The sequence below is a fragment of the Anopheles coustani genome, chromosome 2, assembly GCF_943734705.1.
Source record: "Anopheles coustani chromosome 2, idAnoCousDA_361_x.2, whole genome shotgun sequence".
NCBI lineage: Eukaryota > Metazoa > Arthropoda > Insecta > Diptera > Culicidae > Anopheles > Anopheles coustani.
Window position 1 is genome coordinate 68,727,591 of NC_071289.1, and position 22,203 is coordinate 68,749,793.

The following is a 22,203-nucleotide window of genomic DNA, read 5'->3' on the forward strand; positions in this document are numbered from 1 at the left end:
TAAAAACGTACTAAACTTGCCTCCAAGATACAGTATATATGATATCCGCAAAAGAACCTCAATGAAACAAGTAGCAAGTAAAAAATGCACTGTGAAACGAGCCAGAATAATCCAATACATTATTTGCTTAATAACGGCTAAGAGCATATAATAGTCAGTAAGTTTATTATTCCTGTTTTGTTAATTGCTGTAAAATATAGTTCACAACACCTTACAACAATTTTATCTCCTCGTTATGTCAACGTTAGGGTTAAAAAGACAAACCTTTGATGATCTTTTTTGCCCCTCTTCCTTAAATAAACAACCAAAACAATTGCAAAACATTTATGAATATAATCATTGGTCAAGACAAACCAGTAATATTTTGAGTTAAAAATTCAGTATCGATGGATACGTTATTAAACATTATTACTACTTAATAAACACAACACACAAACAATTCTGAAACAGGGTTTCGTTTTTTTCTGAATGTACCTTTTTTTCTATCAAGTCCCTAGTTTATTTTTAAGCCAAAAAGCAAACGTATGCTTTTTCCCATACCAAGTACATAATTTCGCTTTAAAGTACCATTGACTAATCTACTCATTAGATTCTTGTTATTTCGGCTCGAGATGTTTATTTTGTACCACGGAAGTATAGACGGCTAACACTTACGCTATTTCTTTTGGCAAAACCTACCTTCCTCACGCAATACGTGTTGTGAGAATCCCCATCATCTATTTTATCAGCTCCTAATGATGCACATTTTAGCTTCATTTCATTAACATAAGTCCATTTGACCTCAAGCGCGCTCCTGTGAGTCTGATCTTCTCGTTGCATAACTCTGTTCCCTGTTCCCGTTTTTTTGTGTACGGCATATGGCTTGGTGGAGTTGGCTCGTGTTTTTCTCCCAACCTGGGGGATCTTCCAACACGTCCTCCTAGAGGCAAACACGATGCCGTTCCCAACGCAAGAAGGTACGCTCCCAGCGGCATTGTTAGCTTCTGTCGGCAAGTGTCGGCGTTACCGGTCTAGCTTTTTATTTTCTTATTTTTTCACCTGGCAGCCTGTTTTGCTCGCAGATTGTCGACGGCGACGGCGGCGGCAGCGGCGGGATGAAAGGTTGGAAAAAATTAATTTATTCCACTGTATGTTTTGTCCACAGTGGCCGTGTTGCACTTAAACGCTTTCGGTATCGCAAGCAGTTTTTCTTGCCCTTATTGTTGAGCCCTTTTATCTGTGTCTACGCTTCACCGTAGCAGTTTTCCTTTCGCCTGCCTTCGATCCTGAGGAAGTGTTTGGTTTGGGGTACTTATGGCTCAACACTTCATCCCTTGAGGCGCCGGCTCGATTTGGGGTTTGGCGGAAAACAGTACGCAAGACACTGCAGTTTTATCTAACACCGGAAGAAACGTTCATTGCAGGAGCAAAGGAATTCGGTAAAGACACATTAAACGTGACAAACTAAGGCTATTACGGTAGAACATATAGACTGGGGACAAAACATTCGCTTGGCAACCACATAGAGTTGCCCAAGACACTGAATTAATTGTGCAGTATCCTACGACTTTCGTTGACACTTCTTGCGGTACAAAATAAACAATCACACAAACACTCACACCGCACAGGACGCATAAATTTGTACGAGAATTCATTTCCTACATACGTTTTGTGATACCAAACAGGGTACCACTTCCTGCTACGACTCCATTTATAAAGCCACCCGACTTCCTAGCGCAACCTGTGAAGTTTGCTAATGACTTTGGCATCATGTCAGCTCCCATTAGCACAACACCCATCCCTTGCCGCCCCGTTTGATTCTGAACTGGACTACATTATCTCACCTTTTTTTTCGTTTCGGTTTTTCTCCGTCCCGAATCCTGTTTTAATTTTAATTATTCCTCGATGCTCATTTGCAAATCCCGTGACCATCCCCGCTCCGAATGGGCTGAGTCGTCGGGGAAAATGGCCAAGTATCAGGACTGACTGCCGAGGATTTACGGTCCCCAGGGTCCCTAACGGGAAACCGTGAGGCCCGTCTAACGTACAACTTGACCTGGACGGTGCGCCAAAGGTCGCTATAATCTCGGGTGCTTATGCTTTCCCAGGAGCATACCTTGTGTTCGATGTGTATGTTTGGTTTATTTATTGCACGGATGTCCGGAAGTGTTTGCAAAGGCCGAAAACAAATTAGATAACATCGTACGGCTTCGTGCTGGTATGCGAAGTGTAGTTGTAGTAAATTTGTTCACCGCTATCAGGATGCATTCGAAACGAAGTTGTTGCGCAGCTTATCTTGTTCCTGGAACATTTCCTACCTTTAGCCATTTGCTTTTCTGCTCAATTGCATACGTAGATCATTTCATTCGGCACAATTGAAATTTTTTTTTTAATTTTGCCGGTAAACCGTAAGTTTTCATAAGAGCATTTACTTTTAGTTTGTTTTGAACAGGTTTTATTCATTTTGTTAAAAATCACAATATATTGAAGCACACTTTACCATTCTTCTTATTTGGATTATTTACCTAATTCGTTTAATTATTAATAATGTTCTTATGTTTTCTTATTTGCTCAACCAAATTGTTAAACATTGTTACTGAAAATCATGAAACATTGAGTTGCAGGAGAGTTTAAAAGACTAGTTCGGATCTAACTATTGATTGAAATAGAGTCTAAAGCTGAATGTTTCAGAGGCAAAATTAAGCAGAAACGATTAAGGTAATAAAGGCAACCAACATGTCCATAGTTATGCTACTGAATCGTGACATTTGCAGCGAGCCGTGAGGGCAGCAAACGCGAACTTTAACCACCAACAGTCCCCACCAAAGTCGTGAACGAAACCAGTTTAAGGAGTATAAATAGACATCACGTCCGCGACGCCGTGAGGCGTTCGTAACGGCGCACGACATTCGCTCGGTCCGTTCGCCATGGACCATGGCAGTTACTTTCACAATTTTACAGGTAGAGGGGCTTGGGTTGTGTTTAAAAATCGGCACAAATAGCATGAAAAGCCGATGCTTTCCAACCAGGGGGTGTAGCTCAAATGGTAGAGCGCTCGCTTAGCATGTGAGAGGTACCGGGATCGATACCCGGCATCTCCAACTCGGAAAAACTCTTTTGCTACATAGCCTGGGAATAACATTAAAAATACGTTTCTTCAAAAACCCTGGCAATGACTCTTTCGAAGACATCGGCGCATCAAATCAAAATGGTTACCCTCGTCAACTTTGTCGTGTATCTTGTGTTTGTGGCACCCGAAAGAGAAAACCTGTGCCGCCTCCCACCGAATAAACGAAACACACCCGTCTCGATGAATCATTCCTAGAATAGATAGAATGATAATATTTTCTTATCATCATCATCATCATCGTCTTCGCTGTCGTCGTCTTTGTCGACGAGCGCGTAGAGTCGCTGCGGATAAACATCAAAACCGCAACTCATCGCACCGACACATAAAACACAAGCGTGCGGACGCAAAAAGATCATTTGGTCCATCCGTTGAAGCACGGTGGAAGAAAAATAGACAGTGACACTAACAAACTTTCCTCCTTCCTCTCCCTCGTTTGGCGGTGGCACTGAACCCCGGGGGCGGTACGATGTCCTGCCTGCCGCTGATGGGAGCGATAAAAAAGTCCTTGTTGCGGTTTGTGCAGGTTATTTTTTCCATCGCTCGGTGTCATCATTTTGTTGGCTCGGCGTGGCTTTCGGGGCGTGAGGCTGGCAGTCGCATCGTTGAGAGGGTAACATCAATTTACGCCACAAACGATTTATCTCCCACCGGGGCCAAACAAGACGGAAAGACCAGCCACCGTTAAGAAGAAGAAAAAAACCAACACACACACCGAGACTGACTAACGGTTTCCATTCGACATCGTGCTACTCCCTGGTGGTGGCGCTATCGGCACCGGTTTGATCTTACACCGAAACGACGTGGACATGGACTGTATCAACGGACGTCATCATCCTTGCCCCTAATCCCAGGGATCGAAGCTTCCCCAATCCCTCTCTTCACAGTCCGTGAAGAAGCGATGAGTTTTGATTTATTTTCCATTGACCACCACGAACGCCGCCCGCCGTTACTGTCATAAAAATACAATTTTCCGAATCCCTGCGACCTGCGAGATCCAAGCACGCCAAGACGAACGGGAACGTCGGCAGACCACGGGAGGGCCACGAGGTGTCTTATGATGTGTCAATGACTTTGACTTGCGGTGCGGGAAAACTTCTGGCCAAGGGAAGATCAAACACAAACCCCTCAGAAAGAAAAAAAAAGTTTCGGAAACTTTTGCAACAGAATCGAACGCACGGTGTGGGTTCAGGGCGTACCGAAATCCTTCTCGGTTGGATCAACACCACTGGAAAAGTCTTCAAAAAAAAAGGAAACCAGGCAAGAAAAAAACACACTATCCATCCCCCTAGCGATGACATAGACTGGTCGTCCGTGTTGTCCGTGGGGCGTCGCAATGTGTCATCTTATTTTATTGACATCATATATAATCGGTCGTGTTTGCTGACAGTCTTGCTCCCCCACCTTCCTGCCTCCAGTTCGAACCGATCCGTTAACGAACGGCAGAAGAACCGTCCCTGTACGCTTCATTAAACTTTTGTCATGTAAACTGTCGCCTGCAAACAAAGTGAGACGTTTGAAAGTGATTTGAAGTAATGATCCTTAAAATGATCGCCGATTAAACAGTCAACGTGGTGGAATAGGAAAATGGCGTTGCAAGCGGAAGCCTTGGAAAATTGTTGGAGCGAAATGGAAAGCCTTTATAAATCGTGAAATTATTACAGCATGTTTTAATACACAGATTTTTAGAAAAAGATAATTCCCTCTTAAAAGTCCCGACCTTCACTTCGGGGCCATTGTCTCTTTTGCAAACACGTGGTAGAAAACATTTCACGCACAACTGGCGCCCGTTTACAAACACAAACAGCACCGCAATGGCACCGGCTCGGATGTTCATTTCCCAGCGGCGCTTTTCCATCTGGCGTCGGTCCTGCCAATCCTTTTGCCCCCACCCCTCTCCCCAGGATCGCGGATTGATGGATCGGTGCATGAATGCCCAAACGGATTTTCCCGAGCGCGAGGGCGCGTAATTTAGACCATCAATTCGCACATGCACAAAACCAGACCGTTTCAGTGGGGGAAGAGCGAAGGGAGATGGAGAGAGAATCCACGGCAAATCGTGTGTAACATAAACCGAATCACTTACGCACCACTGGCAAAATGCTTGCGTGCCAGCGGTGCGCTTCCGAAATTCCGCACGGCCATGATTTTCCATCGCGCGAGCGCGCCTCGGTGCGTTACAATAACTAAACCTCGAACGCCGCCACTGTCGGAAAATATGGCGGTGGGAAAATATATGAAATTTTGCAGCATAACAACACACCATTTTACACATCATCAAATCGCGGGCGATATCCTTTTTTTCCCCGCGTGTTCGTGGCGGTTTCGCTTGGAAGGAATAAAAACATACGTTTTTCGCATCATGATTCAAATCAATCTTACACGCACGCTTGCCTTTTTAAGCTGGGGAGGGTGGGGGATAATTTTCCCCCCGGGGTGGAGTACCGATTTTTCCTCCCTCCCGTAAATAGGAAAATATTCGATATCACTCAACCAAACGTTTCAACCCCATCACCTGCTCATCATTGACATTAGCCATTCGGGCGTGGGAAATGCTAAAGAAACAACATTAGAAATTCCATGCTCCACAAAACCTTCTGGCCGAGGGCATATGAATACCGCACGTTCATCGTTCACCGTTCGACGTCATGAAATTTGAACACCCGACCGTTCAACGTTGGCCTGATCGAATTAGAAACCCATCCTGCTGCTCATTTGGTTCTACACGCAATCGAAATGCCGCTTGCCGCTTCCGGGTCTAATTATTTCGACCCGATCGAGCGTGACGTTCGGTTCATCGTCCTTGGGCAAGATTTTCCGCATCTCGATGTGGGTGCAGATCGAGATTCAGCTTTTCGAAGGATGCTATTTTTCCGCCGGCGCTGTGAGATTTCTCCGCAAACGCTCCCCTGTTGCCGGTGGAGTGAATTTTAATTTCAACGCAGGTGTTCTTCGAATGGCAAGACATGTATTGAAGTTCCTATGAGAGCCTCTGTTATCTTCCATTCGAATGTTATCAATGTAAACAATTTTTCTCCCAAAACGAGAAGAGTTTACCATACGCATCTCATTACTGTAGCCTGTTCTACATTGTCCAAAAAATATTGAAAGCACAGGAAGAGTATGTCGAAGGTTGTTTTTTATTTACCAATTCATCTATTTGTTTCAAACACTGAGCAACAGTTTGATGTATCGAGAAAAAATAGGGTCGAAAGCAAAACATCATTTTTAGAGTTAACTATGACTGAAGAATCATTTACAAATTGAAAGGTAAATGCTATAGCATTTGTAATAATAAATTAAAGTCAAAGATGTAAAACTACAACTCAAGCAATATGAAGCAATATTCAAACAATAGATATATTCAGAATCTATCCATCACGAGTTGAACTCTAAATGAAAGCTTGAATGAATGCAGAAGAAGCAAAAAAATACATGAGAACTTTAGCTATCCACATTTGCCAAATTTTAGTATCAAGTTTAAATTACAACACAGTATAATGTTGCCAATCAACAACATCCTCGGGCACGCTGAGTTTCACTGAACTGTGGCGAAGAACTTTAGAATTTAAAATGAGCCCAGCATGGATATTAATTTAATCTCTAATTTTCACCATTCCCGATGAACGCCACCAGCGTTTCGTTTGTGCTTTGGACATCTTGATAAAGAACAATTCTTTTACGCTTAGAAACTTCAGGGCCTCGGATCGTGAGAGCATTGGGCAGAGAGGATCTAGGTCAGGCTCGAACCAATAAATTAATGGTAATCACTAATAAAAGATCATTTTATGGTAATGTTGGACCATTTGCTGTACGTGGAACGCAAATCAACTTCAACAAAGGAGTGTTTCAACTACACGATACTTTACAAGATAAGCAATCGAAAGCGTTTCATCAACTGTTTAAGATCAACCACTTGCAACTCAAATTTCAATTACCCAGATCAAGATGTCTGCACGGATAATCTTTCCGTGCACAAATCACGAAATTGGCCAACCTAATGGCACCAGTTCGGTCAAGCATTCGGATAAGACAACATTGCCGGAATTGCAGACGGCCCTAACGGCGATCGGTCCCGGGCAACAACGGGCTCTGCCCATCAGCATCCACCCCATCGAAAGGAAACCACCCCTGGCAGCGCAAAATGTCATGTGTCCGGACGTAACCGAGGCAAAAAAAAATTAAATAAATAAATAGAAACACATTGTGATCCACTTCAAAGCACCGGCACACTTGTCCGGAAGGCAAGATTTATCTTTCAACAACTTGCAGGCATCGGGTGGAAATTTATGTCTCCTGCGGTGCGCATTGTGTGTGTGTGTGTGGGTTTGTCTTTCGGCGGGGGAATGTGTTTTTCCGCCATACGAGGATGAGCTGAAAAACTAACAAAATAAAAGCAGAACTAAATCCCATTCGTTTCTGTGTTGTGCTCCACCATTGCCATCGTCGGGTTGGCGGACAAAGAGAAGTTACTATAGTGAGTTTATTTAACAACTCGTCCGCAAGATTAAAACCCCGCCATCCTCGGGCGGCCAGTTTCGGGGGAAAACTTGAGCTGCTGGGTGGAATACTTTTTTGGCCAGTTGTTGTTTTCCCGGGCTGATGCATGCCCGGGTGCTCTCTCATGCTCACGGTGGATGAATGTTCTTTTCCTTCGCTATCTGCAGATGCCGGAGTCCCGGGTTGTTTTCTTATTTTTTATGTTCGTCCAGCTACAAAGCCCTCCCGTAAACCTTGGTGCACAAGGGGAAGTAATCCTTGCGGGCGGCAAAATGGGTACTTCTTCGAATGGGGAAATTTATACACCCAAGGCAGGGCAGAAAGCTACTTGGCACCGAATGGAAACCGAAAACCCACATGATCCCCCACACACACCCACACATCCTTGTGACGCGACCACTCATAAACAAACAAAGAAGGTTGGGTTTTTTTTGGTTGGCCCAAAGGCCCGAAGGATAAGACGGTCCGGAAAAATTGTCACACAGCGGGAGCGGAAACGGGGACTTGGTCAATCGGAGCCATTGCTTTTAGCGGTTATTTTTTTGCCCCCCTCTTCCGTCCAAACCGTTTCCCGAAAACCGAACCCGAAGCGAAGCAAAACAATTTCAAAGAAGATGCCCCTTTTGGAAGGTGCAGGGAAGGCAAAAAAAAAACCGGCAACACTCGGAAAAACCGAGAAAAAGTAACGACTCTTGCTACCAGCGACAGAAAGAGGACCTAACATAAAATAAACGCAAACATTTGCCCACAGCGAAGGATCCAATATTGCCCTCGGATTGGAAACCAGAAACCCGAACAAACCTAAAGTGAGAACCTGTGAGACCAGACACACACACACACATACACACACGCACACAAAGGGGTTACGCCTGACCAGATCCGGTTGTCCGGTTTGCTCGACTTCCGAATGGAACGGGAGTGGGAGTAACGATAGGCAACGTGAAGGAATCCTAATGGGATGGAAATAAAAACTAGGAAATAATAAAATTCCCATGACTCTCCAGAGGACCTTCCGCCATTCTTCGTTGCAGTTTTTCCGCATTTTTTTTCTTTCAGTGTCTGAGTCCATCCAACCACAACCGGTGTTCGGAAAAACTGGCGAGAATCCTTGGAGACAGCGGTCAGGGCAGCACGAGGACTGGGAAAATTCAAACAATTACCTTCCTGAGGGGCCACCGAACACCGAACGGCCATTGGTTTTCCCTCGGTTCGTTGAGGGTGGAGGCGAGGGTGTTCGGGAACCATTTCCGTCGACTGGGTTCTCGGACCACACCCCATTTTTTCCTTGCACCCGAAGGTGGAGACATGGACGAAACGTCCACATCCGGTGGCAACAGTTCCTTCATCCTGTTCGCTCCAGTTCAGAGCGCGGGTGACCATTTCTTGCGCAACATCCTTTTTTTCCCCCCGGAGAACGAGCACGAGAGAACGTGGAACATAAATTTTCCCATTTTCATCACGCGCATTATTTCCAACTATCACCGGTCCCCTCCCGGGGTCCGTCATCCTTTACCGTTGGTCCACACACAACGAACTATTCGGTTCGTTCTTTTTCCTCCCAGACCTCATCTATTTATCGGCTACAGGACACACACACCCAGAGAGACGGTCCTCTCCCCAGTTAGCGCCATTAGATGGTGGCTATTTTCATTTTATTTATCTCCATTCGTGCACTTTCGGACGCGAGAGATGGCAGCGTTGGCGAGCAATTTTCGTAGGTGGTCTCACCGAGGGCAATCTTCGCTTTAATCTACGAAAAAGGTAATCAACTACAGTGTCGTCCGTCTCCGCCATTTGTCCATAGCCGTGAACGGGGTATGGAAGACAAACCCGTTTGTTTATTGGAATTGTTTCGCATAAAAACGATGGCAAACAAACGGAATTGCGCAATGCTTTTTTATCCTTATGGTGGGGCAGTCGAGTGGAAGGTAATTGTAGTGTTGCGACCAAATGTGTGGACAGTATAAGTTTTGTTTCGCCAAAGAAAGCCCGAAGCCCAACTCCCTCTATAAAATGTCCCGTCGCATACTTTTATTGGTTTTCGGCCGTTTTTGCTAACATTTCCTCAAAGTGCTTCATGTTAAAAGCATACGCAGAGAAAAGAAATTAATGCAATTTTCCATCCGAAGCTTTATCGAATAAGCGAAGTACTTTTTCATACCCAACAGGAAAAGTCCTTTTCCCGCGCGTTTTTTCGTTCAATCTCGTAATAATCGTAAAGGTGAAGGTACAACAAACACCGATTGTTCGTTTCATTACGGCGTCCGGCGTTCGGGTCGAGTTCTCCAAGGCGAATGTCACCGGTAATCACTGGTTCGTCGAACGTAAATCAACCTGCCCGCTCATTTCCGCCCCGCGGCCGCGGCAGGATAATTGGCTAATCCCTTCCGGCAAACCACCGCCTCCACCACCACTAATCATCTGTCGATGGGTTAACCTGCAAACCTGCCCGAAACCCCTCGTCTCCGTGCGGCCTTTCTTCGAGGGGCGATTGTTTATAACTATTATTTTGTATTTACGATCAAAATCTATTTATTATTCATTTATTAGTGGGCCAACTTTCCCGGGCTCTTCCGTGGTGTGTATTTAACACTCTCTTACACCTGAAGGTGGGGAAAAAGGAACCCGGAATGGCGGACTGCGGGAACTAGGCACAGGACACTGTCGACTGTGGTGGAAAGTTTTAGAAGAAAGTGAGAGCATAAATAAATTATGCAAATTTAATTACTCTATTTCGGGGCATGCCGGACGCTTTCTGCCGATGGGCCAGCTCCACTTTTTCCGGACAGGGAAATGGCTTTCTTTCATCCAGGTGACGAATGAGGAATTAAGCTATCGGGGGAAACGGAAAAAAAATGTCAGCTGCTCAAGGGCAGGGGTTAGCAACAACTGGGAAATCTCAACCCGTGAACCTTGCAATCGAAGATAATCAATATTTGAACAAACATTTGCGAAACATATTTTAATTGAATTAAAATAAGAGTCGTCATTAAAGCGAGTTAGCTTTTCTTACATTATTCAATTAATAAAGTTTGACAACCCCTAACTAAGGTTAAAGCAATGGGCACAGAAGGAAATGTTTTAAAGAAAAGTTAAAGTAAAATTTACCAAACAGAAACAAGAAACTTAAAGGAGTACATAATATTTAACCTCAACGCACAATAAATACATTCACAAAATTGCATTAGTACTTTCGCAATCTCTTTTTGAAAGCAAACCACCAAATACAAAATTTAAATATTGTAAACACTCTAGCGCTAGTTCTCGTCCATATCCGGACGGATCGTGCCTCAAAAACCTGAAACAAGAAATTATGTTGAAACATGGTACCGGTATTTGATTAGATGAGCCCAAAGTCGGTAACTGCGGATTTTCCCTCCATCCTTCGCCTTTCCATGCCGCTTGATTCCTCCAAAAACGGTCATCGAACTGCAGCACCCGGCGTTCTAATTGTCGCGGGAAAATCATGGTACGATTCATAACGCCCCGCGTGGCTCGGCATCTCCTCCGACTGTTTCCTTATTGCCGGGCGTTTATAATCATAGACCACCGAGGTAAATAAAACTGGGCAGAAAACATCGCAATCGTGGCCGTGGCCATTAACCGCGAACTCCACCGCGCGGGAAAGTGAGGAGTTGAGCTTATGTTGTGTCGCATTTTCCACCGTCCACCGGTTGGCGCAAGATTGTTTTGGGTGGCTTTCCTGGCCCACAACCCAACCCTTGCCGGGTCGAAACGTGTACATATTTTGACGCCCGGTTCGGTTCGCGGGGCGGCGTTTGTAACCCATAACCCATCATTAACCCCGAACTGACGCGAGTGGACCGCAAGGAAAAGAAAAGTGTTATGACGAGAGAAAATGGTACCCTCTACCATCGGCCATTCGGTGGTGGGTAGTTTTGCCCTTTGCCTGCCCCCAACAAACGGTTTCCTTTCACCTCGATTCGTTAGTTAGGATTAATGATGGAAAACCCACCGGACGTTGTTCGCGTCCCCATGCGCTCGGCACAGCACACAATTGTGCTCCCCAGAAAAAGTGGTTTCTTTAATTTTTTTGGAACCACCAAAAAAACGGCCTTTGGAAAAACTGCGCAACTAGAGGGCTGGGAGGCTAAGAAAATCATCAAAGGAAAATGGTACCCGCCTAACCTCTTAAACGTGGTGATTAGATTTAATTGGATAACAGATAGTGTTGTACCATATGCTACGCCAAGGTATGTGGAATACTTGTTTTCCCTCTTTGCTATTTTGTCTTTAAAAACTTTCTTATAAATAATTTATTAGAATTTTTAAGATATTAGCTGCCGTCGAAGTGATACACTGTGAGTCGCGTTGTAACTTACTAGATAGAAGTTTCTTTTGGGTTTTGATTTTGAAAGTATAGCCATATCCGGGGAGCCTTTTGATGTTGGCTTCTTTTTCAATTATTTAACACCTTCAAGATTAACTTTTACTTCGTTTTGGCTTGAAATAGATCCTACATTTCAGAGTTGTTTTAATTTTTCGATTGGTTTCACTGCAAATCCTCATGAGATCTGAAAAAAGAACCGTCTTTAGGAACTTTGTGCATTTTCTTGCTGTCTCGCGGTTCTAATTTATGGCATAACATTTGTCCATGAGTGACTGACTACTAAAAAAAAAATATGTACTCGTCGGATACGAACTGTTTAGTTATCCCGTTAGTTCAAAAATTAAATTCTTGGTGTTTGTATTGAAATCATTCAAATCTGGCCCTTTTTTCATTAATATGGCAGTAACAACACTAAGTTCAAAAGCGTCTGCTAGATCCAGTATTAGTAAACTTATTATTATAAGAAAATGGGAAAAAGATTATTCCTAGCATGTTTTTGGCTAAATAACAAAATTTTAAAATGTTTGAACTAATGGAATATGTCTATAAATCCTAAGAGAATTTAACGACTCTGGATTACAAGTTAAGAAAGAAAACTAAATAAATATAATGAAGGCTGAAATCATGTAATATTTTACTTGCATAGTTTTTAAACATGGCAAGAGTTGCAATTAGCAATCTTCATATCTCAATCAATGATGCTCAATTTTAACTTAACTAAATTAAAGAGTTATCTTTTGAATCTTGATAACAGCTAGTTGGCTAGTAACAATCTAAGAGCTTTTAATGTTTTTTTATTACTTTTTTGGTCATAGAAGAGATGTTACAAAACGGGTCTGTGAAAATTTGGAGTTCTTTTCTTCAATGGACTGTGAAAAAATAATGTTGTTCACGTAATGTATCGTGCACCTAACAATAATGTAAATACAAAAATCTTAATCCTTCCCGTAGTCTAGACGTCTACCGTCGTATTCGACGTTGAGATTGATGCATCAAACGAATGATTTGATGCATCGTTGCATTTATTTGTGCTACATGTTCAAGAAAAACTCTACCAATGCAAAAACCATTGCTGTCACCCTGTCGCCGGGCGTGACACCTTGAATTTACGGTCGATTTGCGAATTGTCTGCAACATTTCACACTTCGCACTCGCACAATAATCAGGTGCATTAATCTATAGAAAACTAGGGAGTCCCTTTGGAACAGCACATCGATACTATCGCGAACAAATGTACAACAAATAAAATGTCCTGCAAATGTATTTAAACCTGACTTCAATCCAATTGCAACATGTCCATGCAGCCAGCGAGGGCAAAGTAAAAAACGAACAACAGGTAGGGCTGATCATGGATTACTTGATTTGATTTTCGGTTCCTCGCTAACATATACTAACAAGCAACCCCCCGGGGGGTGGGTTTGGGGCACAACGCCGACTAAGTACACCATTATCCGGCGCGTTAAAGTGACACAAATATAAGCACAACGGAAAGGAAAAAAAGGAAACGGTGCCGACGAGCGAAAACCCCGGAAGATGTTTTGTTGACGACAGCTAGGAACACTTTGCCGCGTTGGCGTGGCATGAAGTAAAAAACTGGAATCGGAATCAAGACAGCAAGTAGTACAACTACGCTGGGGAACACATTTCCACTTCCATCCACAACCCCAAAAGGGACGAGAAATCAGACAGCGAAATCAGCAGACAAATAAATAAAATTTTAAAGCTTTTTCTGTACCCTCTCCCCGCCTTTCGGCTCAACATCCGCGCTTCCCGGCGTTACGGTGGACGTCTTGATCCTCCTCGATGTCACGAGCAGCATGGGGCGCGGAATTTGACGTACACTAGAAGTGGGGAAAACCGTCACGGTTTCGCGGCTCTGACCCTCTGACAAAAAATGAAGGCGAAACCAATCTGCCACACCAGCCGCAAACGCGTGCAAGAAACGGTAACAAACTGTCTAAAGGACTACGGCGCAGTCCAAAAGGACTAAAGGACTACGGCATCTGCGCCGGGAGTTTGTCTGAGTGTCCACGGCAGACGGATGAAAAACGAACGGGGGTCGAGGCGAAAAGACACAACCCCCTGGTAAGCGAGAGGAAAAACTTCCATTTCCTAAGCGTATTCAAATTTTATGCAGATCCAATACGATTTAGAAACATACTTTAAGTATTTTCTATCTTTAGTCCTGCTCCCGGTGCAAGTCTTCCGTCAGCGCCGCTTGGTTGGCCGAAGAATGTTCTCACGATTTTTGCGCCCAGGTTGTATCTGTCCCAGGAAAAAGGGAAGACTTCCCCCCACTCTCTCCAATGCTGCTTTTTTAACACTTACAACAACCGCCAACCGACAAAACCTTGCATTTTGTGCGAGGTGAACGCGGAAGGAAAGTCCCATTCGCACTCACCTGAATTCCGGGGTTAGTTGGTGCTAAAAATCGACAGTGGGTGAAGGAAAAAATACACTCTAAATGAAGACATTGATGTACGCTTTTTATCGTGCTCGATTCAATCCTACCAGCATGCAAAACTGGGAACGAATCCCAACCTTCCACGATAAGCTTGACTGTAAAGAGGAAACCCCATTTCGGCACTTGATTTTATGAACCTCCTCGATAAACCTTTCTCCTGTGCAAAGGATGTAGTATTTTCGGGGAATGTTAAGCCATGAACTTAATACCATAATATGTTTATCTTTTTGCTGGCGTCTACTGATTCGGACATTTCTTGTTGGATGAACTGGTTGTTGTTGGCCATGTGCAGTTGCGTGCCATTAAATAGGAAAAATATATTCGAACTATCGATTATGGTACCAATCAATGCTTCCGGGCAAAACTATTGAATACAGAAAACGAGCGATGCATCGAGCAATGTAGCAGGATAGTTAATCAAAACGGACCCTCTCGAGCTAATCGATTGTAGCCTACGCATTCCTTCTTAAATAAACATGATCGCGTTATAAAATCAACCTTAAATGCAGTTGAAATATCATGTGTAACAGTTAGAAATACTACTGCTGCTGTTATGATATCATCTGAAAATCCCTCTATTACAATGAATAACGTTTCAGTTTCAACGGCTTCAGTTAACTGTCATTTTAAATACAGCGCCATCTGCTGGAAAGACTAATAAATGGTGCATATCTTTGCCGGCTTGTATAGCTTTTCCAAAAACCTTGGCCAGTGAATTTGAAATGAAGAAAAAGGAACAATCTAAAACGTTGTAAAAGTTGTTTGTTTTAAGAAGCCCATTCATTTGAGGGATCACTTGTACAATTTGGGCGAGGTACTACAAAGTTATTCACAAATAAGTTGTTTTAGTTCAAATTGATTGTTTGGAACCACACATTCCAAGATGGCGCTTTGTTTACCTGTCAGTGATCGCACTAGTGATGGGGAAACTGAATCCCTACAGGGATTCGAATCTTTCGATTCAAATCCTTTCTGAGATCCGGATCTTCGAATCCGAATCCCAATCCGTCATATCATACATGCTGTTGCCGTGGGCAAACAAACTAAAAACAGGCGGGCCAGCTGTTCCCTCACGGTTATAAAATAAACGTAAAACTCACCAGCATCATGAGCTCAAGTAATACCGAGGGAATGTTTTCCAATCCTTCGCAATGGAAGAGACCGGAGGATATTCTGAAGATGCAACGATTGAAAAGAAAGCAAAAAGCTTTACAGGATCGCATCAACAATCAGTCCAAAAGTGTAACCACGACGCAGTCGAGTAAAGCTCCCGAGGATCCCATTGCAAGTCGATTCGAAAGCAACACCAAACGGAAGAATCCTTTCTCAAGGTAAGCCCTTTAACTCCATAAGAAATCCTCACGGTAACCTGTGACTCTTTCACCTCCTAGGGCTACCGAAAACAATGCAAAACGACCGAAAGGAGACGTACTGGAAGATCTTACAGCGACCGGGGAAGATTCCGTGTTTGAGCTGCTAAGTAAAACAAGTGCTCCAGTTGTGCCACAACTCGAGGCGCCCGTAGTGAAGCCCTTGGTTGAACAGCAGTTCCTCCAACAGCAATGTCCCGTCGAGCAAACGCTACCCGAGTTGGTGGAAGAACCGCCGAAAACGAGCAAACAAGCACCAATCCACTGGAGCATCAAAAGCAAACTACGTATCATCTGTCGAACACCGATTCCAGGTACCAACTTAAAAACCAACCAGGAAGCCAGCGGGCTAACGTCCTTCGTTCGATGCATCGACCCGAAGGAATCATCTACCGGGTTGGACATATCCCCCGGTGCCCGGTTTTATCAGGCCACCCTGTACTGGCAACATCCGTATCTACCCTGGTTCACCTTGTTCCCACGGAATTCACGAAACAACAACACGCAAACACCACTCGATGAATCGGTCCGGACGGTGCTGGCCAAGGAGTGGGTCACAAGTTTTCGCAATCTGTTCCAGCTAGTCCGGGCACGCCAGTGTCCGTATTTCTACCTCTGTGCAAATTCCTTCACCGTGCTCTTCCGTGCCGCTGGTATCGGTGGAAGAGTGGAAACACACGCCATCATGACGCCAACCTCGAGAGGAATGCGTGCCGCGCTCAAACAAGAGGAGATTGAGTTCACCATGCCACTGAAAAAGTCCTCCAACACCCAGGAAACACTGAACCGCTCGGCAGAGTCGGGGATTGGTAATGGAAGCTTTTCCAACTCGTCCGAGGAACAGTCGCAGACGGCTGCCACCGAGGATGCGTCGGGTGATCGTCTCTCGGACGAAGACGATGACGACGATTTGGATGGCGAACAGTGGTTGGAAAGTCTCGGTGTGGATGCGGCCGAAATCCGCAAGATAAGCGACAACCACACGAAAAAGGTGCAGAAGAGTGAATGCGGTGGAGACTATAGCGATCAATCGCTGGTCCTCATCGAGGGATCCGAGTGTCAGGCATTCTTCAATTTTCTTCTCAACGCCAAGAGTACCATCGCCAAGGTAGGTCGGCTGAGTGGCATTCCGCCAACGCTTCTTGCACCGGTTTCGTTCGTTGGTGCAACGCTCCGTTCGCTGCAAAGCCGATCGACGAAAATTCGCATGGATGGACAGGATTATCACAGTACCGAGCTGCATGGCGTCATCCTGCCACACATCCTACCGTATCTGACCGATTTGTTGTGTGAAAGTAAGGATAAATATAGCGTAACACTGGCTACCGTCCCCAATACTGCCGCTCTTTGTGAAGCATCCCGGAAACTTATCAACGATTCCGATAAAGAGAACGATGCATCTGCCCTGGCAGATCCGGTGTTTGGCAAGGAGAATCTGTCCGATTGTGGCATTAACATGCGCATCGTCGAAACCATGTGCCGTGCGACAAAGGATTCCGTTTTTGATACGGAGCGCCTTCTTTACAACCAAGAAGAGGGTGGGTTTTCGTGGAGCTAACAGTAAAAAGGGATTACGAAATACATTTTTTCTCACCAAAGCATTGAGTTCGTGTGTTTTGGTTAGGGGTCTATATTTTAGTGATAACTTTAACTTAATGATCAATTATGATGAGCTCGTCGATGCTCCAATCTTCGTACGACGAGTCCGGAAGGTAGCGGCGTATAATTATGGGAATTTTCCGTTGTTTCAATTCTTTCATGGCAATTTGCAGCGGATCCGTTTCGCCTTCCAGTTCGACCATGATCGGGGCGCACATGGCAATCTGTAGTGCACGGGTTCCGAGGACTCGCGCTCGCTCGTACTTGGTCATGTACTTGGTGGTAATGCGCTTGTTTTTCGGTACACCGCCACCTGCCTGTCCGGGATTGATGATTTCTATATTATCCCCGTCTTCTTCCTGGTTCAGTTCGTCGATGTTGTCGTCGTCCTCGACATCGTCGAAATCATCCCCGCCGACACTGGTTCGTAAGAAATCAAACGTTAGTTAAGGCTCCACACCTCGAAATAACACCAGCCAGTGATACTTACTCATCATTATCGAAATCTCCATCATCCATTGTGGAGTGTTTCTATTATTTCACAAAATCCGCAAACAAAACTGACCGGATCTACAAAAGCGATTTCAACACATGGAACGCGCAAGAAAATGACGCACAATTTGACATTTTATGTAGAATCGAACTATCGGTTATAAACGTATGTTGTTGTTTATTTCAGGGTTGGCCATAACCCTTCCGGCTATTTTGATAAATTCATGCATAAAATGCCAAAGTTAACTATTACAAACATCAAAAATATAGCAAATATAAAAAGAACCATTTGACCTCATATAGCCCTCCATTTGTTCGTATTTGCCTATTCAAAATAAACATATTTTGAATCTAGTTTGGATAACACAATATACAACACTGCACTGTAAACGTAACACCCGGTCTGTTTTGATCGACTGGGGCTATCAAAACCGCATGTTCGCATGATTTTTTCGTGCAATTTCGGTGATACTAAATAAAATCACTCGTTTTGCTTGTTTGTGATCGTATAAATCAACAATTATGGGTGAGGATGGAGAACACTCCGAGAGCAAGAAAGCTCACAAAAAGCGGCACTCAGGTAAGTTGGATTGTGTTTTAGTAATCGCGTAATTACCACTGAACACAACAATCCACATTGATCCGCAGGAGTGAAAGCGGACAAGAAAAAGGCAAAGAATAAACCGACTGATCGCACCAAAAACCCAAAAGCGTTTGCCATCACCAAGGCCCGGTCGGCCGAAAAGCGTTTCCGGCGCAAAGAGGATATTATTACCAAGAAGCAGCACATTCCGCTGGTCGATAAGACCCCGGAAGAACCACCGCCGGTGCTGATCGCTGTCGTCGGTCCACCAAAGGTTGGCAAGACCACGCTGATTATGAATATGATCAAAAATTTCACCAAAACCAACGTGACCAACATCAAGGGGCCGATCACGGTGGTGACGTCGAAGAAGCGACGAATTACCCTGATCGAATGCAACAACGACATCAACAGCATGATCGACATCGCCAAGTGTGCCGACCTGGTGCTGCTCATGGTCGATGCCAGCTTTGGCTTTGAGATGGAAATATTCGAATTCCTCAACATCTGCCAGGTGCACGGAATGCCAAAGATTATGGGCATCCTCAACCACCTGGACATGATCAAAAACGCCAGTGCGTTGAAGATACAGAAAAAGGTATTAAAACATCGTTTCTGGAAGGAGGTTTACGATGGGGCGAAGCTTTTCTATCTATCCGGGCTGATACACGGTGAATATCTGAAGAACGAGATAAGAAACTTGGGACGGTTCATTTCGGTAATGAAGTTCCGCCCGCTAACGTGGCGCGGTGCGCACAGTTACATTGTCGCCGATCGTATAGAGGACATTACGAATGCGGAGCAGATTCGTCTCAACGCCAAGTGTGACCGCGATGTAGTGCTGTACGGTTACGTTCGGGGTGTGCCTTTGAAGAAGGAAAATATGGTACATATTGCCGGGCTGGGTGATCTACACATCGACGAGCTCAACACGTTGACCGATCCATGTCCACTGCCGTCGGGAGAGAAGAAAAGAAGCCTCCTCGAAAAAGAGCGGCTACTTTACGCTCCCATGTCTGGCGTCGGTGGCATTGTGTACGATAAGGATGCAGTGTATATCGAACTGCAGGGTTCGCACAGTCACAAGAAGGGAGTAGTTAAAAATGCCGAGCAAGAGCAGATCGTTAACTCGTTCATCGAGAAGAAGGAAACGTTCGATGTTACGATCGAGAACCAAGAATTCCGTCTATTCAGTGGAGGGGATGTGATCAAGTCGGGCGATTTTGTCGATGAATCACGAAAGGCAGCCCAAGAGTCGAGTGACGACGATGAAGATGACGATGACGAGGAGGGAGATGATCGAAGTGATGAGGATTCGGGTGTCGAAGAGTCCGAAGATGAAAAGGATTACGTAAAAGGTGCCCGATTAGGCTGGATGCCTGATGAGGACGGTGATGACGATGAGAATGAAGCCGATTCCGATGGCGACGAAGATGAGGACGATGACGATGTGAACGAAGTCGACGCAAGGTCCGCGGGAACGAAGCGCTCCAGTGGATACCTTTCCTCGGACGACGAGGAGGCATCGACTGGCAATAACACAATGTCCTGGAAAGAAGGTCTTGCGAAAAGGGCCCGAAACGAGTACCTGGAGCGTCAGGCAACGAACAAAAGCCTCATGAAAATTGTGTACGGAGTTTTCAGCAAGTTTCACAAACGTCAACAGGGGGAAGCAGCTGCCGAGGACGAAAACGACGAAGACGACGACGATGGGTTGCTCGGTGGCATTTTTAAATCCCTCGCGCAAAAGCAAGCCGAAGCACAGAAGAAAAAATCCGTCCTCGATGTGGACGAATGCAGCTTCTTCGAAGAGTACGGCGATGGGGTGCGCGATTGGACGACGGAGGAGAACAAAGATCTAATCAAGAACTGCTTCGTGACGGGCAAGTGGAAAGCGTCGGAAGATGCGGAGGAATTGCTGAAACTGGACGACATGAGCGATGGGGACAGCGAAGTTTACGGTGACTTTGAAGACCTCGAAACTGGTGAGAAACATCAAGCGTCTAAACCATCCGGTGAAGAATCCGATGGGGAAGTGGAAAAGGAGGAAGACATTAATCGGGGCAAGAGGAAAATTTCAAGAATTGAAGAACAAAACATGTCCCGAGCGGAGCTGATGGCCAAAAAGATGAAGCTGAAGGCAAAGTTCGACTCGGAGTACGACAATCCGGCCAAGGACGACCATCAAATCGAGGGTGATCATCATTACTATGAAAAGCTAAAAGCAGACGCGCTGAGGCAGTCGGAGTTGAATAAGAAAGAATTTGCAAACCTAGACGAGGACGTGCGACTAAATATTGAAGGCCATCGGGCGGGTTTGTACGTGCGGATGAACTTCAAGAACGTTCCGGCAGAGTTTGTCGAGCATTTCGACGCAAGCTATCCGGTCCTGATCGGGGGATTGAACATGGCCGAGGAGAATGTGGGCTTCGTGAACTGCAAGGTGAAGAAGCACCGGTGGTATAAGAAAACGCTCAAGACGGGTGATCCACTGATCATTTCGCTCGGCTGGCGCCGGTTTCAGACGTGCCCGATTTACGCCAAGGTGGAGGACGATTTCAAACATCGCTACCTGAAGTATACCCCGGATCATGTGACCTGCAGTATGAGCTTCTTCGGGCCGGTAACACCCCAAAACACGGGCTTTATGGCTATCCAGTCGGTGGCTTACGACCAGAAGGAGATGCGCAAGTTGGGCTTCCGGGTGGCGGCCACCGGCTCCGTCAGCGAGACGGACAAGAGTGTGGACATTATGAAGAAGCTCAAGCTGATCGGTACACCGTACAAAATCTATCAGAAAACAACCTACGTGAAGGGCATGTTCAACACGACGCTCGAGGTGGCCAAGTTCGAGGGTGCCAAGGTTCGAACCGTGTCCGGCATTCGGGGGCAGATTAAGAAAGCCGTACCTCCGGAGGGATCGTTCCGTGCTACGTTCGAAGATCGCATCATGTTGAGCGATATCGTGTTCTGTCGGACGTGGTTCAAGGTTCCCGTGCCCACGTTCTACGCGCCGGTGACCAACTTACTGCTGCCCCCGGAAAAGAAAAGCCATTGGGTGGGCATGAAAACGCTGGGCCAGCTGAAGCGCGAGAAGAATCTACAGTTTGAGGCAAAGGAGGACAGTACGTACAAGCCGATCGTGCGTGAAAAACTCGCCTTCCGGCCGCTGACGATACCGAAAAGCCTCCAGAAAGCTCTTCCCTATAAAGACAAACCGAAACTTGGGCCTATCAATCCGAGAAAACCGTTCGAAAGTACCCGAGTGGCAGTGGTGCTTTCTCCGCACGAGCAAAAGGTATGCACCTCGCAATGGTGTTGTGTTGATGGTGTTCTAATGTTCTATTTTACTCAATCCACAGGTTGCTAAAATGATGAATATGATAAAAACGAACTTTAACAGCAAACAAGCGAAACAGCATCGTGCGATGCAGGAAAGGTCGAAGAAGTATAAGCAACAGTTGACGGATGAAAACTACAAAAGGCTGCAGCGTCAGAAGGACTTGAAGAAGAAAGTTTTCAAAGCAATTAGCAAAATGGACACGAAGACGGACGAGAAACTAAAAACCGGTAGAAAGTGAACCTCGTCTGTGTATGTTGCATCTTTCTTTTCATGAAATAAAATAATTTTATGATCAAACTTGGTTTTTGTGTTGAAACGTACTTACCAAAAGATTTTAAACCATTCGAATTCATTTTCGAAACGTATTTTCGAAACTAGTCGCCCGATTCTTCAAT

At 45.1% G+C, this 22,203-nt stretch overlaps 3 protein-coding genes and 1 non-coding gene across 4 annotated transcripts; 3 read left to right on the plus strand and 1 right to left on the minus strand.

The window, feature by feature from the left end:
* The first annotated feature begins 3,007 nt into the window (after positions 1-3,007).
* Positions 3,008-3,080, plus strand: Trnaa-agc (transfer RNA alanine (anticodon AGC)). The gene has a single exon. It is a non-coding gene; the product is annotated as a tRNA-Ala (tRNA).
* A 12,381-nt stretch (positions 3,081-15,461) lies between these two features.
* Positions 15,462-17,385, plus strand: LOC131267706 (protein downstream neighbor of son homolog). Its single transcript, XM_058270647.1, has 2 exons — positions 15,462-15,752; positions 15,813-17,385. The coding sequence occupies exons 1-2, from the start codon at positions 15,529-15,531 to the stop codon at positions 17,347-17,349; spliced, it is 1,761 nt and encodes a 586-aa protein (XP_058126630.1). The 5' UTR covers positions 15,462-15,528; the 3' UTR covers positions 17,350-17,385.
* A 1-nt stretch (position 17,386) lies between these two features.
* On the minus strand, positions 17,387-18,003 carry LOC131267707 (DNA-directed RNA polymerases I, II, and III subunit RPABC2). The gene is made up of 2 exons (XM_058270648.1): positions 17,881-18,003; positions 17,387-17,810 (listed from the first exon to the last, which is right to left on the minus strand). Exons 1-2 carry the CDS (start codon positions 17,907-17,909, stop codon positions 17,444-17,446), a joined length of 396 nt encoding a protein of 131 aa, XP_058126631.1. The 5' UTR covers positions 17,910-18,003; the 3' UTR covers positions 17,387-17,443.
* A 349-nt stretch (positions 18,004-18,352) lies between these two features.
* Positions 18,353-22,105, plus strand: LOC131262050 (ribosome biogenesis protein BMS1 homolog). The gene is made up of 3 exons (XM_058263962.1): positions 18,353-18,462; positions 18,531-21,763; positions 21,828-22,105. Exons 1-3 carry the CDS (start codon positions 18,405-18,407, stop codon positions 22,044-22,046), a joined length of 3,510 nt encoding a protein of 1,169 aa, XP_058119945.1. The 5' UTR covers positions 18,353-18,404; the 3' UTR covers positions 22,047-22,105.
* The last annotated feature ends 98 nt before the right edge of the window (positions 22,106-22,203 follow it).